The following is a 17,673-nucleotide window of genomic DNA, read 5'->3' on the forward strand; positions in this document are numbered from 1 at the left end:
GTTGTGCCCGTTTTTTTCTTCCTGTGTCATCCTTTCTTGGGTATATTGTCATCCTTTTCATGTAATTGTCATCCTTCTCGTGTAATTGTCATCCTTCTTGTTTAAATTGGATTGTTTTGCTGTTGTTTTTCTGTTTTCCTTCTTGTGTAATTGTCATCTTTCTTGTTTAAACTGTACGTTGTCCGGCAGCTGCTCCCCCGCGGCCTCTCGCCCCTGCCGCTCACGCTCCCAGCTGAGCTTTCCCCCCCTCCTCCCCTATTTAATGGCAGTCGCTGCTGGGATGAGCGAGCAAGACCTCTGACCTCTGGTCAGTGATCTGCTCTCTCGCCCAGTAGCTCCACCGTTGTCCCTCCGCTGCCGCAGCTGACCTGCGCTGCTCCCACACGGCCCCTCCCCTCTGCCGCTCATGCTCCCGCCTACCAGCTGAGCTTTCCCTCCCTCCTCCACTATTAATGGAAGATCTGTACGGCCACGCAGCGGACGCGCCGCTGGCGTGCCTAAGGCAAGCCCATCTGCGCCTGTCCGTGACCCGACTGCGACCAGCGCCAGGAAGCCTGGATCTCCAACCATCCATCGCTACGACTCAGCTACCCTCCTCGCACTCAACCCCGGTAGGAACAACAACTACCAGCTATCCATGCCGAGCACCACCCACAGACAGTCATTGCAGCCAGACCTTCAGCACCATCAGCGACCCCATGGCCACCACCCCTACACCGAACACCAACACCCCCGAAACCCTGAGGTGCATCCTCCTCAACGTGTGCTCCCTGCAAAGACACGCCATTGAGATCTAGGACCTCCTCGACTCCCTCTGACCAGACATCACCTTCTTTACAGAAACCTGGACCAATGCCTCCTCCGCCCCTGACATCGCTATCACCATCCCGGATGGATACAAGATCCAGAGGCAAGACTGCCACAACCGCCCAGGAGGAGGACTCACCATCGCACACAAAAGCGCCCTCCAACTCACCACCTCCACCACAAATGACTCCCTCTTCACCACCGAACACCTTCACCTCCAGATCCAGACCAGCCCGAGAACCACACTTCGCAGTACCCTCGCTTACAGATCCCCAGACCTCGTGCCTCCTTCGCCACGACCATCGCCGACCTCATCGCACCCCGCGCTATCGCCTACATGGACTACATACTCATCTGAGACCTGAACTTCCACCTCAACAACTCCACCACCCTCCTGGACAACCTAGCCAACATCAGCCTAAAACATCTTGTCACCATGCTCACCCACAAGGAAGGACACACCCTTGACCCCCATCTTCGCAGGAGGTAACAGCATCCACTTCAGCACATCCACGCAACCCCCCCTATACGGACCACCACTGCATACACTTCAACGCCGACAAATCCACTGCCCCCAAACCTGCACTGCACCCTCCCAGAAGGAAATGGAGTAAAATCACTGATGAGCAGCTCAACTCTGCCCTCAAAAGCGACGCCCCCACCACCTCAACTGACGCCAACTTCTCAGCCAAAGAACTCCACAGGTGGATCTCCAACTGTGCAGACGAGCTTACACCTCTACGCAACTCCGACAGACAGTGCCCCAGGAAGGCCACCTGGTTCACCCTTGACCTTCAAGAATCCAGACGCACCTGCAGACAACTCGAGAAGAACTGAGGAAACAGCAAAAGGCCAGAAGATCGTACCACCTACGTGAACGCCAAGACGGAATACCACCAACGAATCAGATCCACCAAAAGGACCTTCATCTAAAACAAGATCCTCGCCAACTCCAGCAACTCCAAGGAACTCTTCAGCGTCATCCAGGAATTCACCAAACTCGCCATCAAAACCATGAACATCACCCCCTCCCAAGACCTCTGCAAAAGCTTGGATCCTACTTCCATCTGAAAATCAAGGGCCTCTACGACCACTTCAATGACCAGACACCTGCCTCCGAAACCACCTCCCTCCCCAGCATCACCAGCCAGCCCACCATCTCCTCCTGGACCCCAATCACCACGGAAGACACCACCTCAACCATGAAAGGCATCCACTCAGGGGTCCCCACAGACCCCTGCCCGCCGCTCATCTACCACAGAGCCGCCATCGCTTCAGAACTGCGACACCCCATCAACACCACCTTCAAGACCGGCACCTTTTCCAATGACTGGAAATGTGCAGAAGTCAGACCCCTGCTCAAGAAACCCTCAGCAGACCCCACGGACCTCAGGAACTACCGACCCATCTCCCTCCTCCCCTTCGCGGCCAAAGTCACCAAGAAGATCGTCAATGCCCAGCTAACAAAATTCATCGAAGAAAACTCCATCCTCGACCCCTCCCAATCCGGATTCCAAAGCAACCACAGCACCGAGACTGCTCTACTCGCCGCCACAGATGACATCTGCATCCTCCTCGACAAAGGGCACACCATGGCCCTGATCCTAGTCGACCTCTCTACAGCATTCAATACCACCGTCTCCCACCGCACACTCACCGAAAGACTCCACGACGCCGGCATACAGGGAACCGCCCTTGACTAGATCCACTCCTTCCTCACCAGCAGAACCCAAAGGATCAGACTGCCACCCTTCCTCTCCGAATCCACAAAAATCAACTGCGGAGTACCCCAAGGATCATCGCTCAGCTCCACGCTCTTCAACATCTACATAGCCGCCCTTGCCGTAATTGTCAGATATCACAGACTCAGCATAGTATCCTACGCCGACAACACCAAGCTCATCCTCTCCCTCACCAAGGACCCTGTTACCACCAGACTCAACTTCTAATGAGGAATGAAAGACGTTGTATCCTTGATGAGCAGCAGCTGTCTGAAACTTAACTAGGAGAAGACAGAGGTCCTCGTTCTCAAGCCTCTGCTTGGGACAACACCTGGTGGCCCACCACCCTCAGCAGCCCTCCCACCCCCATGGACCATACCCAAAACCTCTGTATCATACTCGACTCCGCCCTCTCCATGGCCCAACAGGTCAACACCGGGCCCTCCAGCTGCTTCAACACCCTCCGCATCCTCAGAAAGACCTTCAAATAGATCCCCCCGAATCATGGAAGACAATCACCCACACACTCATAACCAGCAGACTGGACTACGGAAACGCCCTCTACGCCGTGATCAACAAGTCTCAGCTTCACAAACTCCAGACCATACAGAACCCACCAGCCAGACTCATCTTCGGCATCCCTCGACACGAACACATCAACCAACACCTGCTTAATCTCCACTGACTCCTCGTCGAGAAGAGAGTCACTTTCAAGATACTTTCCCACGCCTACAAATGCCTCCACAAAACCGGACCTCAATACCTAAACGAGAGAATCTCCTTCCACGTACCCAAGAGAAACCTCTGATCCACAGAACACGCCCTCGCCTAAACCCCGCGCATCCGCAGAGCCAGAACAGGGGGAAGAGCCTTCTCCTACATCGCGGCTAAGACCTGGAACGAGCTCCCAATTGACATCAGATGCGCCCCCTCCCTGAACATCTTCAGGAAGACACTCAAGACCTGGCTCTTTGACTGAGCGGAGCTGCTTAACCCCACCCAGCGGCTTGAGACCCTCACGGGTGAGTAGTGCGATTGCAATCCCACTGATTGATTGGTTTATTTCCATGCCCTTCTTTTCCCACGTGAACAGTGCAAAAGACACATCCTCGCCCACAGATCAAACCTCTGAACTATTTCAACCCAGCTCTCACACAAAATGAAAGAGCAACCCAAGAATGGAAACTTGCACTCTGTCAATACCGGGCCCATCTTTGACTATAGAGTCCCATGACTGACAATGAAAGGAAGAGCATTTACTTCACAAGCATTAAAGCGTAAACTTTATAATACATGTGGTTTTCTTAATCATTACTCCATGCCCCCAACATACAGAAGAGTGGAGTGGAGTGGAGAAGTGTGGCTCAGGGGTTAGAGGCAGCAGACCCGGAAGCTGAGATCGGTCCTGGACCAGGGTTCAATTCCCTGCCTCGGCGGGTCTTGGGCTAAGAATTCCACGGACTCGATAATTCTCGCCCCGGTGCCTCCTCGACTCATGGGTTCACACTCTGCGACACTGGGCAATAGCTTGCTTAATCTCCACAACGGCCCCTCGCGGCTGGATGCCTGACTTTCACCTTGTGGATACCCTGCTATCTCACAGGGGAATACCAGGACGGGTTCCCTAAGCAAGCGCCGGGACACCCACTGCGGGTAGCTGTGCGCTATATAAGCTCAACTACATTTACATTTACATTTACATACAGCTGCCCACAAATATATTTTTCACAATTCTCAATGGAAGAGCAGGTCCCTGGTTTGAAAGCAAATCTCGGGCCATAACGTATCAATGAAATTCATCTAAATTGCTGTATTAATGTCTAGGAAAACAAGTCATAAAAAAAGCCATCTTCTTCAATGATCTACTTCAGGGGTGGCCAATATAGACATTCATGACAGATTTTTAGGATATCCACACAAGATTTAATTACAAACAACTAAACTCAATGGAAAAATATACAAAGTCAGTGGTTATCCTTGAAATCTGGCATGGACCCTGCTCGGCCTATGCTGAACACCCCTGACTAATATGTTTTCCTTTGAGTGCCTTTACCTTCAGCTGGACATACGCCCGCAGAATGGGTTTCATTACTCACCAGCTGCAGTGGAGTGGAGGCGGAGCTGCTTGGGCTGCGCTGGTGGAACAAGGCCGGGCTGGGCTGCTGGACAAACTGCTTTCTTATTTCAGCCGACGAATACCTAAATGACAAAGTGAGGGTAAAATCACTGAGTGTCTTTCACCTTTTCATTTGAATGCTCTAGTACAAGTAAGTTCCAGTTTGTGTAAAAAAAAAGTGCAATCCCGAACCATTACCAGCAGCATCTTTAAAGACCACACTTGAGGAAGCGCCAGAGGTGGCAATAATTATTAGATTCCATCCTGAGCAGAATTTGTTCTCAAATAAAATACACCAAACCATCGGAAATTGAAAACATTGTAATGTAATAAAGCCTTTTTTTACCCACCACTCTACAAATAATACCCCAGTTGATGATTCTGTATCACTAATTCTAACTCACATTCTGCTTTAGTAGGAAAGAGCTAATAAGAACATGAAAGAGGCAATCAATCCGAAGTGGAAATGTGTGTCACGATATGCTATGCATAAAGTAATAGTTTTGTCAATCATTGTCAAAACATGAAGAGCATGAGCTTAACATAACTAGAATCTATAAGCTTTGTTATGGAATCTTTGTTATGATTCCTAAGTTTCACAGTGTGGTACTAAAACATAGCATCGGATATGAGAAGTGCAAATCTCTGGATAGAGATATTCTGAAGACTGCAACATGGGGTGGAGATGTAACGGAGACATCAAGGACTATTGATACCTGATCACCTAATACATTAGTGTGGTACCTCACACAATGTAGTAATTGTTAAGTATTGAGTGAATGAGGCTTCCAAAACACTTGCCGGGTTACGATGAAAATGAAAGATTTGTTTGTTATATAGAATGGTTGAGAATTTAAGGATGCCCTTAAGAAATCGAGACGATGGACAAATTTAGATGTCCCTCAGGGATGGATTATGTTGGCATACTAGTAAATTGCATGAATGTTGAAATTAGTCTCAGATCTTATTTTGACCAATGCAATTTAGCATGAAAGGCCCTAGATCAGATTTGTTGAAAGACATTAACACTCGTATTGCATTGATCTAGTAACCATCATTTGCTTTACAAAATTTTTCATAAGCTATTTGTTTAGACAAAATGTACGTTTGCAAGTTTAAAAGTCACAGTTAGAACCAGTGCTCTTAAAATTTATTAGCGGATATTTAGGTAAGATTCCATTTCATCTATTTTAGGAAAGTGATGTTGGGTACTGTGTGCTTGAGTACACACAAATTACTTGGCTGCAGAGTGGACTTCATGTAAATTTAAACAACAAGATAACACAAGTAACAAGGCCCATAAATATACTCATGTCTCGCTTTTAAGATGGATTACTACTTGCAAGAAAGACTAAATTGATTAAGGGAGTTAAGACTTCACCTTTCACCCCAGTCTGCAACTTCATAAAATGCATTTTTATATATTTATTTATATAAAAGCACTCTGGACCTTACTACGATGTCGTGCAAACTTTTGTCCACCCGAAACCATTGCGGAAAGGAACCGCCCGACCTCATGTCGGCGGTTCTGACCGCAGTATTTTGATGAGACCACACATGGTGCGGTCGCAAACCTCCATTTCTCAAAGAAAGCTTGTCCGGCGGGCAGAAAAGACCTGCAGCACAAGTTTCCTTTGAGAAATTGAGGTTTTAAAACATCCCTGCACTGTGTGGCAGGCACCATGTCCCCCAGGCCCCATTGCAGGGGACCAGAGAGAAAGGGGGCCGTGCTAGGGGCCCCCAATGTTGCTTTATGACAACATTTCCATGCTGGAAAGGCCGACATGGAATGGCTGTCGGAAACCAACATCATAATCCCGACAGCAGAGCTGCCATCATTAAGGGATTATGTGGTCTGTCTGACAGACATGTCGGAATACCCCTGCAGGTTTGCCTCGGACCGCCATAATCCTAATATGGTGGTCGGACTGTAAACCTACCATGTTGGGCAGGTAAAAGAGAGCTCGCTTTGAACTCACTGACAGCTGGCGTACCGGAATACTGGATAGATACCAACTTGATCCGTGATATTGGATCCCCTGTGTAAACATTCACATACGGCGTTTAATCCCCCTGAAGTGGCCGGTTTTATCTATTATGGCAGCTCTCATTTATTTATTGAACTGCCTAGGACGGGTGGACCGCACAATATAATTCCCTTTGGCCCTCGTCTGTTTTCACTACAGACTCTTGCTACGATCGTGACAATCCAGCATAACATATGACAATACTATAGAAGCCTCTTCTCGGAAAACAAACAGAAAAATAATTGGAATCTCTACAATTGAATAGCACATTGAGGTGTCTGTACCAGTGTGCCTTCATCATTTCTCATCATCAATATATTAATTCTTGGGGAAAATCGCATAGCTGCCTCGCTTCACTAGCCGTTAATTGGTGTCCGGCCCCCTTGGGCTTGTTTTCATACAGTACAAAAAGACGGGGACCTGATGAAGGCGATAACGCCGAAACGCGCGTAGTCCTCACTACCGCCTTGCCTCCATTAATATCTGTCTATAAGTTGTGTGTACTGTCTTTTTAATCACTTTTTGTAACAATGAAACAATCCCTCTTTTTTTGATATGACTGTTTATATACCAAAAAATAACATAAAAAATATATACTTTATCCAAAACATGTTGAAACTATAAAATAAAATAATACTCAATTTGAAATGATGTGTTGTTATATATGTCATGTTTTTAAATAACAGAGACATCATGCTACTTGATAATTGTGGAAAAAAATCTGTAATAACTAAATGTCAAATCCGAAAACGATACATGAGATGAAACAAACCACATCCGTGCGTGGGTAGAGAACGAACACCAACAAAACACAGAAAAGGATGAAATGTAAAAAGAGGTGCACAATAAAAGGGAGCAGTGCATAAAAGCAAACAAGAATTACACAGATCTTGGGTATGGCAATCAGACATAGAGTTCTACAAAGTCCTACCAAATTACATTGCAGTTATACAGAGTATTCCTCATTAGATGCACAAAATTTTCTGGAGAAGCCAGCCAACTTCATCCTGCATAAAAACCACAATAGGTGTTTACTGTTTGCAAGGTTTTAAGCTGCAAGTCTGTGAATTTGTTTTCATTTACCTCTTTACAAAAAAATGGAGAAAAAAACCTCTATTCTGAGCATATGAGTAAGCCTTGCCACAAAATCAGCAGGGTGATCTATCTCTATAGATCCAACTCAGCACCATCACCAATGTACTATATGTCAGAATGTGTATTTGCTTCAAGATTAAAATAAGACGTGAAACTAGTGAATGGTTGAAATTATAAGACATAATTTCCCAGCTATCTATATTTAAGGAATAGCCTAGCATTTTTTACCAGTTCATAACCAAGATTTGGGATCCTTCTCTGCCAACAGGCCTATTTAAAAGCTTGCACAGATGTAAAGCTGATTGGGAACTGAACATGAATAAAGAACTTAGAAAATAGCGTTGTGGTTGGAAAAGGTGTACTGACTTCCTATAAGCAAAATTCAATTTTTGTCTTCCATTATGGCAGCTGAAATTGTCTCCCATGGGAAAACAGGAGCCATAACTCCAGCAGTCCAAAATGGACTGACTTTTTTGAGACCTATGATAATGCAAGGTTTACAAATTGCAAAACACACTAGAGAACAGTCACTTTAGATTCCAAGGGGTTGCAGGTACATTAAAGAATCAAGGGTATGTCCCGAAACAGAAGGATGACATGTCATCCATGGCTACGGTGAAAATAAGCAATAGAACTTTCTTTTCTGTGAGCCAAAATCCAGCCTTCTAGCGGCCTCTCCTGATTAGTTAGCCTTAACAGGCTTAGCCAAGCTGCTTTGATGAGGTTATAAGTGGCCTGCATGGAGCAGAGCTTATCTGGTGGGGGGAGCTCTGCAGCTGCAGAGAGCAGATCAGAAAGGGCGCAAAATTTATCAAAATGGACTACAAAAAGAGCAGGACAGTAAGGGATTCCAGGCATACCACCTCTTCCTGTACCCCAGCCAGATTGCAAGCCCCGGAATGGAATTTGCAGAAGGTCTGGAGGGGGAGTGTTAATGGAAATTAGCCTCACCAGTAGGTTGGTCAAGTCAGGTCTTACTCTCCTGGAGAGGAACCTTCCATCTTGAAGTGCAGTGTTGTGTGGGACAAGAATATGCCACACGTTGGAGGAAGCTGTAATGATTTTGGGTGGCACCCTGCACCTCATTGGATAGGGGTGCCCAACTGCATGTCACCTCAGATCATAAAATAGATATGAGAGAGCTGCATAGCGACTCAAATATGCTGCCTGATGCTACAAGAAGAAGGACTGCCCACCTGAAGCCGTGGTCTGCATCCCAAAGGATTGCAATCTGAAGGAACGCTCCTGTTACTCACTTGTTACCACAGCCCTGAGGACTTTGCATTGCTTCAAAAAAGATTAAGGAGTGAACTCCCTGAAGGCAACAAGTTAACAGAGCTTCCCTGCATCATCTACCTCAAGAAGTCTCCAGCCCAGAGGGCGTCCAGTGGACCTTTAAGAATTTGGCCAGGTGCATTGCAGGAGTTGTAGTTCCAACTTCCAAGGACTATCTCAGAGCTACTAGACCCTTGGATTTGTGTTTTGCACACTTTGAACTCTCTAGGGGAACTTCAGGAATAAGCTCCAGAAGTTTGGACTAACTTGTGGAAAAGGGACCATAAGGAGACTGACCCAACCTGGAGAGTCAAGCTGAATAGCTTCAACCGCGACCCGGTCTGGATTTCAGGTTCATCTAGCTGAAAGTTTCGGAGCTCCACACTTCCAGGATTTGACCGGGGCCTTGCAGAGAAGCAATCCTGCAATGTAGCATCAAAATTGACCTGCTGGAGTGGACCGCACGACGATGAGGGAAAATCCTCCAGAAGTTTATAAGTTCGAATTCAAAATTTTGACCGGGGCCTTCAGCGTAGTGTATCCGACCAGGGCTCCATCGTGAGAAGCCTCAAACTTTGACTTTGTCCCGGTCGCGCGCGACCAGATGCTCCAAGTTGGTGCTACATGTTTTTATGCACTATAAATCTTTAAAAAAATCATATCTCTGGTTCCCTATATTGAATTTATGTCATTTTGGTGCCATTTTAAAGATACAACTATTTCCTATTTTTATAAATTGCTGTAGGATTTGTATTGTGTGGTATGTCTTACTTATTTAATGTATTCATCCTTGTATATGCTTTACATACCTGTCTCCTAAGTTAAGCCTGCCTGCTCGTCGCCAGCTACCAAGGGTTGAGCAAGGGAATAATTTCTTGAGACCTTGTCTGAACCTAATATTGCGTTGGTGGCCTTAATGCTGGTGGTAGGTGCAGACTTACCTCTCTAATGATCCACCTTTCAACGTAATGCTTTATAAGACAGCTGTTGATTGAATGTTCTACTGTAAGTGTGTATAACTGTTATTATGGCTTTTGCTTGGTACTGTTTTCAGCGTGGGATGGTGCTGGTGTGATTATTACAATTGGGTAAGGTGTTATGTTTGGGTATGGTTCCTTTTTTTTAAGTGTCCAAGTGTTTGGATAGTTTTCTTCCTGAAGGACTGTCTTGGTGTGTTTGTTGTCTTGTTTAGGTATGTTCTTGCTTGTTGTTAGACCCGGCCTCGTGGCGTGGTCCTCCCTGACCCATAGCCACACCCTTCCGAGCTGCACCCCACAACAGACCCCTGAGTCCCCCGGCCTAGCCGACCCTTCCCTTCATGTTACATCCACCCGTCCCCGGACTGCCCCCTCCGTGCCTCCATCTTCCTGGCCCGTAGGCCCTGTGTGCCCAATTCCCGGCACCTAAGATGGCCGCCGATCCAGCTTGGCCTAGGCCGAGAGGCGCCAACCTGGCTGGAGGACAGCGCGCTCCCCTTGAGTGAGAGAGGGAGGAGCAGTTTCTCTCACACCTCCGACCTCCCCTCGAGAGATGGGTTTCGATCGCCCCTCCGGCCACCCTGAGGGCAGGCTCCACGCCTGCTGTGTGTCTGGGACTCCTCCCGAACCTGACACGAATGGATCAAAGGGCCCCGTGGCAGGAAACCCCAACAAGCGGCCCCCAGGTGCTAAGACCCCCGCATACCAGAACTCCGGAGATCAAAGAGGAGCAGTCCTATAACTGGGGATGCTCCAGGACTATCGGGCAGATTCGATTCTGGAACAACAAGAGCCCTGCTGACGTGGTCGCGGCTCGCTTGGCAGAGAAGGACTTCTGCTGGACCCACCTGAGCCCTGCTGAGTGACTCGTGGCTCCCTTGCAACTTTGGAACAACTGAGCCCTGCTGAGTGACTCACGGCTCCCCTGCAACTTTGGAACACGTGAGCCCTGCTGAGTGACTCGCGGCTCTCCTGAAGATCGTAAGACCTCCGACATCTTGTTTGAGCCCTGCTGAGTGACTCGCGGCTCCCCTGAAGATCGTAAGACCTCCGACATCGTGCTTGAGCCCTGCTGAGTGACTCGCGGCTCCCTGACTCTCCTGGTCTGGCTGGACCCCAAAGATCGCATCGTATCCCCCGGCTCGAGGATTGAGAGCTGTGCGCCGGATACGCACCGATAGTGACCCTGAACCATAAGACTGTCCCGCTACCCCTACCCTGACTGAGACTCTTTGAGCCCTTGCTCTACTTGTAACTACCTGCCTGTGCCGATCATAAAGATCCTTTGAATCATGAGATAAAGAAACGTTCTTAAGAAGCTACGGTGTGGTGTCTCTTTGTCGTGTGGTGCTGGTATAATGTGTACGATCCTAGATTCAAGACTCTCCCCCTGAGAAGTCTTCCGCCAGTGCTCGTCTTTGTACTCAGGGAGGTGGGCCCTAGGGTGGTCAGGTACACTTCCATGCTTGCCCCTGAGGTCGCCGTCTAACATTGGTGGCAAGCGACGGGATACGAGCCACAATCTAGAGATCGTACAGTACACGACTAACACACTACCGAGCAAAGACGACAGAAGAAACCACCATGAGTACCATTGAAGTCGACGCGAGTACCGCATTCCGTGTAGAACAACAGGAGGAGTACACGCACAAAGAACTAAAGGAATTCTGCAAAGAACTGGGAGTCGCTACCACTGGCCTCAAAACAAAGGAAGACATGCAGAAAGCATTGAAAGCTTGGGTGGAGTCCGGAGTCCCCCGCACAGAAGGAGCGGCGGCGCAGCCAGACGAACCGGGACTCCCCCAGACAGAAAGCAGCAGCCGGGTATGAAGCATCGTACCGGACAGGGGCCTATCCCCGGAAACGCTCGCGGATCGAGAAAGAAGTCGCCACCACGAGCTTGAGATGGCAAAACTGAAGATCGAAGGCGAAATAAAATTTGCAGAAAAGAAACTTGCGATCGAGCAAATGAAGGTACAAGGAGAATTGGAAGAGAAGAAACTCCAGCGGGAGCATGAAGGGAAGAGACTTCAGCTGGAGCACGAGCGAAGCTTGAAGGAGCTCGAGCTCAAGGCGAGGAACGAAGAGAACCGGCCCCCGGGGAACCGAGAGATCGGACCCCCGGCAGAGCCAAAGGTCCACATCCCCAAAGATGTGGTCAAAGAATATTACAAAAATGACGACATTCAGCAATGGTTCAAGGCCTACGAAGTTGCCATGACCTCCCACCGAGTCCCACAGAAAGATTGTGGGGCCGGATTGTGGGGTCGATTTCTGAGCGAGGGGAGAGACACCCTGCTCGATCTACCGTCCTCCGTGCAGACTTCCTACAGCCACATGAAGGAGGCCCTCCTGACGAGATACGGCCTCACCCCAGAAATGTACCGCCAGCGGTTCCGGGATTGCAAAAAGATTCCTGGCACCACCTGGGTGGAATACGTAAACTTTTTTAGCAGAGCATTCTAAGGGTGGGTCAAGGGCAGCAAAGTGACCACCATGGAAGAACTAACTGACCTCATGCTGTGGGAACATTTGTCCACAAATTGTTTTGTGGAGCTACGCCAGCATCTGCTCGACAGCAAGCTCGCAGATCCGAGGAAGCTGGCCGTCGAAGCGGATCGCTGGGTGAACACCCGGGTCGCCCGGGGCCCCGTAGGTGACTACCCCCGCAACAGTCAAGGACCACCCCGCCAGAGAGGGGGGGGAAACCCAGGAGGACCCCGGGACGCCCAGTCCGGTCCCCAGCGTAGCCCCCCGAGAAACCCACCGCCGAGTTTCCCCGCACCTCCACCAGCAGCTGCCGGTCCCCCAGGTAGACAGCACCGAGTGACCATCACATGTTATAGATGTCAAAAGCCCGGGCACTACGCCAGCGATCTCCAGTGTCCCATGGCCCCACGTATCCAGACCACAACTCCCCCGGCTAGGCAGATAGCGAATGTAGCTCTCGGGGAGGAGTTTGAGGACACCGAGGAATGGGAACCTACTGCCATGACCCTAGTATCCCTGGGAGATAGGGAGATGGTCCCCGGGAAAGCCCTGCCTACCAACACCAAGAAGTACCGCCAGTTAGTAACAGTGAATGGCCACCGATTGGAGGCCCTCCGTGACACCGGAGCCAGCATCACAGGTGTCCTTAGTCATTTAGTGCGAGAAGACCAGATCCTCCCCAATGTCCTGTGCCCTGTAATTTCAGCAGATAACACTGAGAGCTTGTGTAAGGTAGCCCTGATACCATTCGAGTGGGAAGGAGTAGCAGGTAAATTAAAAGTAGCAGTACGGACCTCCCAGCCGGTCGACTGCCTCCTGGGGAACGACCTGGAAAGTTCTCCATGGAAGCAGGTCGAGCGCCAAACCCACCTTGGGATGATGGGTCTCCCCGTGTGGGTGTGTGCCACCACCCGATCTATGGCAGCCCGACTGCCCCCCGACGGGGAAGTCGAGGACGAAACTGCCAGCCTCCCCCCTGTGGATGACGACAGGGCCGACCCAGCCGAGACCTCCGACCTCTCCCCACGAGGAGAAGATGTCGCTGACAACGAACCCATACACCCCGACCCCGAGCTGGGTGATCTGACCGGATTGGCGCAGTGGCGCCACGAGGGGGGCCCCTCCCGAGAGGAGTTCTGCCGGGAGCAAGCTACCTGTCCTTCCCTGGTCGGACCCCGGCAACAGGCCGAAGCCCAGACCGCGGGCGACCAATCCGGAACACATTGGCTGTACTGGGAGAATGACCTCCTTTACAGCGAGCAGAAGTCAGCGGAGCTAGGGTCAGCCCGAGTGCTGGTGGTACCCCTACGCTTCCGAGACTTCCTCCTGGGCTTAGCCCACGATGTACCCCTAGCAGGCCACTTGGGCCAAGACAAGACGTATAGCCGCCTGGTCACGCACTTCTATTGGCCCAAGATGAAAGCGAACGTAGAGGCCCACTGCAAGTACTGTCCCACGTGCCAGGCGAGTGGAAAAAGCGGAGGAAATCGCAAGGCTCCCCTCCAACCATTCCCCGTCGTCAGTACACCCTTTGAGAGGGTTGGAATTTACATTGTGGGGCCACTGGACCCCAAGACCTCTCAAGGTCACCGCTTCATCCTCGTCCTAGTGGACCATGCCACTCGATACCCTGAAGCCATCCCCCTACGCACCGTCACGGCCCCCGTGGTGGACCGGGCGCTGATGGGAATCTTTTCCCGTGTAGGATTTCCCCGAGAGGTTGTGAGCGACCGCGAGACGAACTTTATCTCCCGGTACATGACGTCCCTTTGGCAGCCCTGTGGAGTGTACTATCAGTTCACCACTCCGTACCACCCTCAAGGAAATGGCCTAGTAGAGCGGTTTAACCGGACTCTAAAGGGGATGATCATGGGCCTAGAGGAGCCCCTCCAGCGTAAGTGGGACGTCCTGCTCCCCTGCCTCTTGTTCGCCTACCGGGAAGTCCCCCAGAAATCCTTGGGGTTCAGCCCGTTTGAATTACTGTACGGACACCCTGTCCGGGGGCCCCTCAGCCTGGTCAGAGAAGGTTGGGAGACGGCACCCCGAGACCCTCCTCAGGAGGTGTTCCGGTACATTCTGACCCTCCGAAACCAGACTCGGAAGTTCCGAGAGCTGGCCGAGGCCAACCTAGAGGCGTGCCAGGAGGAAATGAAGCGCTGGTACGACCAGAATGCCACTCTGGTTGAGTTCCAGCCGGGCCAGCAGGTATGGGTCATGGCCCCAGTAAAACCTTGCGCCCTCCAAGATAAGTGGACGGGGCCCTTCAAGGTGATCGAGCGGAAAAGCCAAGTCACGTACTTGGTGGACGTGCAGTCCCCCCGGAACCCCCTGCAGGTCCTGCACGTGAACCGCCTCAAGCCTCACTTCGTGCGGACGGAGCTGAGTTTACTGTTGGCCACAGATGACGGGGCGGAAGAGGAAACGGAGCCTCTCCCTGACCTCCCGTGCACCAAAGAGAAAGATGGCTCCGTGGAAGGAGTGAACCTCTCTCCCTCCCTCACTCTCCAACAACGCGAAGACTGCCGCCAGCTATTGGGGCAGTTCTCTGACCTGTATTCCCTCACCCCCAAGGTCACCGACTGGTGTGTCAACGACGTGGACACCGGAGACAGCCAGCCGGTGCGACACCGAGCCTACGGAGTACCCGACCGAGTCCGGTCCTGCATCCAGGCCGAGGTCTCGAAGATGTTGTCCTTGGGGGTGGTCGAACCCTCAGACAGCCCCTGGGCCAGCCCAGTGGTGCTGGTCCCGAAAGCCGCTGCCCCGGGTGTCACCCCTGAACTGAGGTTCTGCGTGGACTACCAGGGGCTCAATGCCATCACCCGAGCCGACGCTCACCCTATCCCCGCGCCGATGAGCTCATTGACCGTCTCGGGTCTGCTCATTTTCTCAGCACCTTTGACTTGACCTGCGGATACTGGCAAATTGCGCTCACAGAGGGAGCCAAGGAGCGGTCCCCCTTCTCCACCCCGGATGGGCACTATCGCTTTCGCGTGATGCCCTTCAGGATGAAAAATGCCCCGGCCACTTTTCAGAGACTGGTAAACAGAGTCCTGGCTGGGCTGGAAGAGTTCAGTGCTGCATATCTGGACGATATCGCGGTTTTCAGTTCAGAATGGGGGGAGCACCTCCAGCACCTCCGGAGGGTGCTGATGGCCCTGCGCCAGGCAGGCCTCACAGTGAAAGCTAGCAAATGCCAGATTGGGCAAGGATCGGTGGTCTACCTGGGACACCAGGTCGGCAGCGGGCAAGTCGCCCCTTTACAGCCTAAGATCGACGCCATCTTAGCCTGGGAACCACCAGCCACCCACACAGAGGTATGAGCCTTCCTGGGCCTCACCGGCTCCTACCGGAGGTTCATCAGGAGTTAGGGCAGCCTCGTAGGTCCCCTCACAGAACTAACGTCCAAAAAGCAGCCCAAGAAGGTGCAGTGGACCCCAGCCTGCCAAGGGGCGTTCAACGCTCTCAAGAAAGCCATGTGTACTGCCCCCGTGCTACGAGCCCCTGACTACTCAAAGGAGTTCGTGGTACAGACTGATGCTTCGGAAAACGGCATTGGGGCCGTACTATCCCAACTGAATGAGGAAGGTCTAGACCAACCTGTAGCCTTCATTAGTCGGAGGCTACTCCCCGGAGAGCAGAGGTGGAGCACCATCGAACGAGAAGCGTTCGCAGTAGTCTGGGCCCTAAAGAAGTTACGGCCCTACTTGTTCGGAACCCATTTCCGAGTCCAGACGGATCATCGACCATTGCGGTGGTTGATGCAGATGAGGGGCGAGAACCCCAAACTGCTGCGATGGTTGATCTCCCTCCAGGGGATGGATTTCACTGTAGAACATCGCCCTGGTACCAACCACGCCAACGCTGACGGCCTCTCCAGGTTCTTCCGCCTCAGCGAAGAGAACCCCCAAGAGGATGAGTAGTTCTCCCCGACTTTCAGCTGGGGGGGACGCATGTTAGACCAGGCCTCGTGGCGTGGTCCTCCCTGACCCATAGCCACACCCTTCCGAGCTGTACCCCACAACAGACCCCTGCGTCCCCCGGCCTAGCCGACCCTTCCCTCCATGTTACATCCACCCGTCCCCGGACTGCCCCGTCCGTGCCTCCATCTTCCCGGCCCGTAGGCCCTGTGTGGCCAATTCCCGGCACCTAAGATGGCCGCCGATCCAGCACGGCCTAGGCCGAGAGGCGCCACCCTGGCTGGAGGACAGCGCGCTCCCCTTGAGTGAGAGAGGGAGGAGCAGTTTCTCTCACACCTCCGACCTCCCCTCGAGAGATGGGTTTCGATCGCCCCTCCGGCCACCCTGAGGGCAGGCTACACGCCTGCTGTGTGTCTGGGACTCCTCCCGAACCTAACACGAATGGATCAAAGGGCCGCGTGGCAGGAAACCCCAACAAGCGGCCCCCAGGTGCTAAGACCCCCGCATACCAGAACTCCGGAGATCAAAGCGGAGCAGTCCTATAACTGGGGATGCTCCGGGACTATCGGGCAGATTCGACTCTGGAACAACGAGAGCCCTGCTGACGTGGTCGCGGCTCGCTTGGCAGAGAAGGACTTCTGCTGGACCCACCTGAGCCCTGCTGAGTGACTCGCGGCTCCCTTGCAACTTTGGAACAACTGAGCCCTGCTGAGTAACTCGCGGCTCCCCTGCAACTTTGGAACACCTGAGCCCTGCTGAGTGACTCGCGGCTCTCCTGAAGATCGTAAGACCTCCGACATCTTGTTTGAGCCCTGCTGAGTGACTCGCGGCTCCCCTGAAGATCGTAAGACCTCCGACATCGTGCTTGAGCCCTGCTGAGTGACTCGCGGCTCCCTGACTCTCCTGGTCTGGCTGGACCCCAAAGATCGCATCGTATCCCCCGGTTCGAGGATTGAGAGCTGTGCACCGGATACGCACCAATAGTGACCCTGAACCATAAGACTGTCCCGCTACCCCTACCCTGACCGAGACTCTTTGAGCCCTTGCTCTACTTGTAACTACCTGCCTGTGCCGATCATAAAGATCCTTTGAATCACGAGATAAAGAAACGTTCTTAAGAAGCTACGGTGTGGTGTCTCTGTCGTGTGGTGCTGGTATAGTGTGTACAATCCTAGATTCAAGACTCTCCCCCTGAGAAGTCTTCCGCCAGTGCTCGTCTTTGTACTCAGGGAGGTGGGCCCTAGG

The 17,673-nt window shown here is 51.6% G+C and overlaps 1 protein-coding gene across 1 annotated transcript in view; it reads right to left on the reverse strand.

Moving 5' to 3' along the window:
- The window catches only part of DOCK8 (dedicator of cytokinesis 8), a 765,653-nt gene that overhangs the window by 664,790 nt on the left and 83,190 nt on the right, over positions 1 to 17,673 (reverse strand). The window contains exon 2 of the mRNA XM_078675733.1: positions 4,625 to 4,727. Coding sequence (XP_078531859.1) covers positions 4,625 to 4,727 — 103 coding nt within the window. The remainder of the gene's footprint in view (positions 1 to 4,624; positions 4,728 to 17,673) is intronic.

This window comes from Lissotriton helveticus, chromosome 2_1, assembly GCF_964261635.1.
Source record: "Lissotriton helveticus chromosome 2_1, aLisHel1.1, whole genome shotgun sequence".
In the NCBI taxonomy this organism is placed as follows: Eukaryota; Metazoa; Chordata; class Amphibia; order Caudata; family Salamandridae; genus Lissotriton; species Lissotriton helveticus.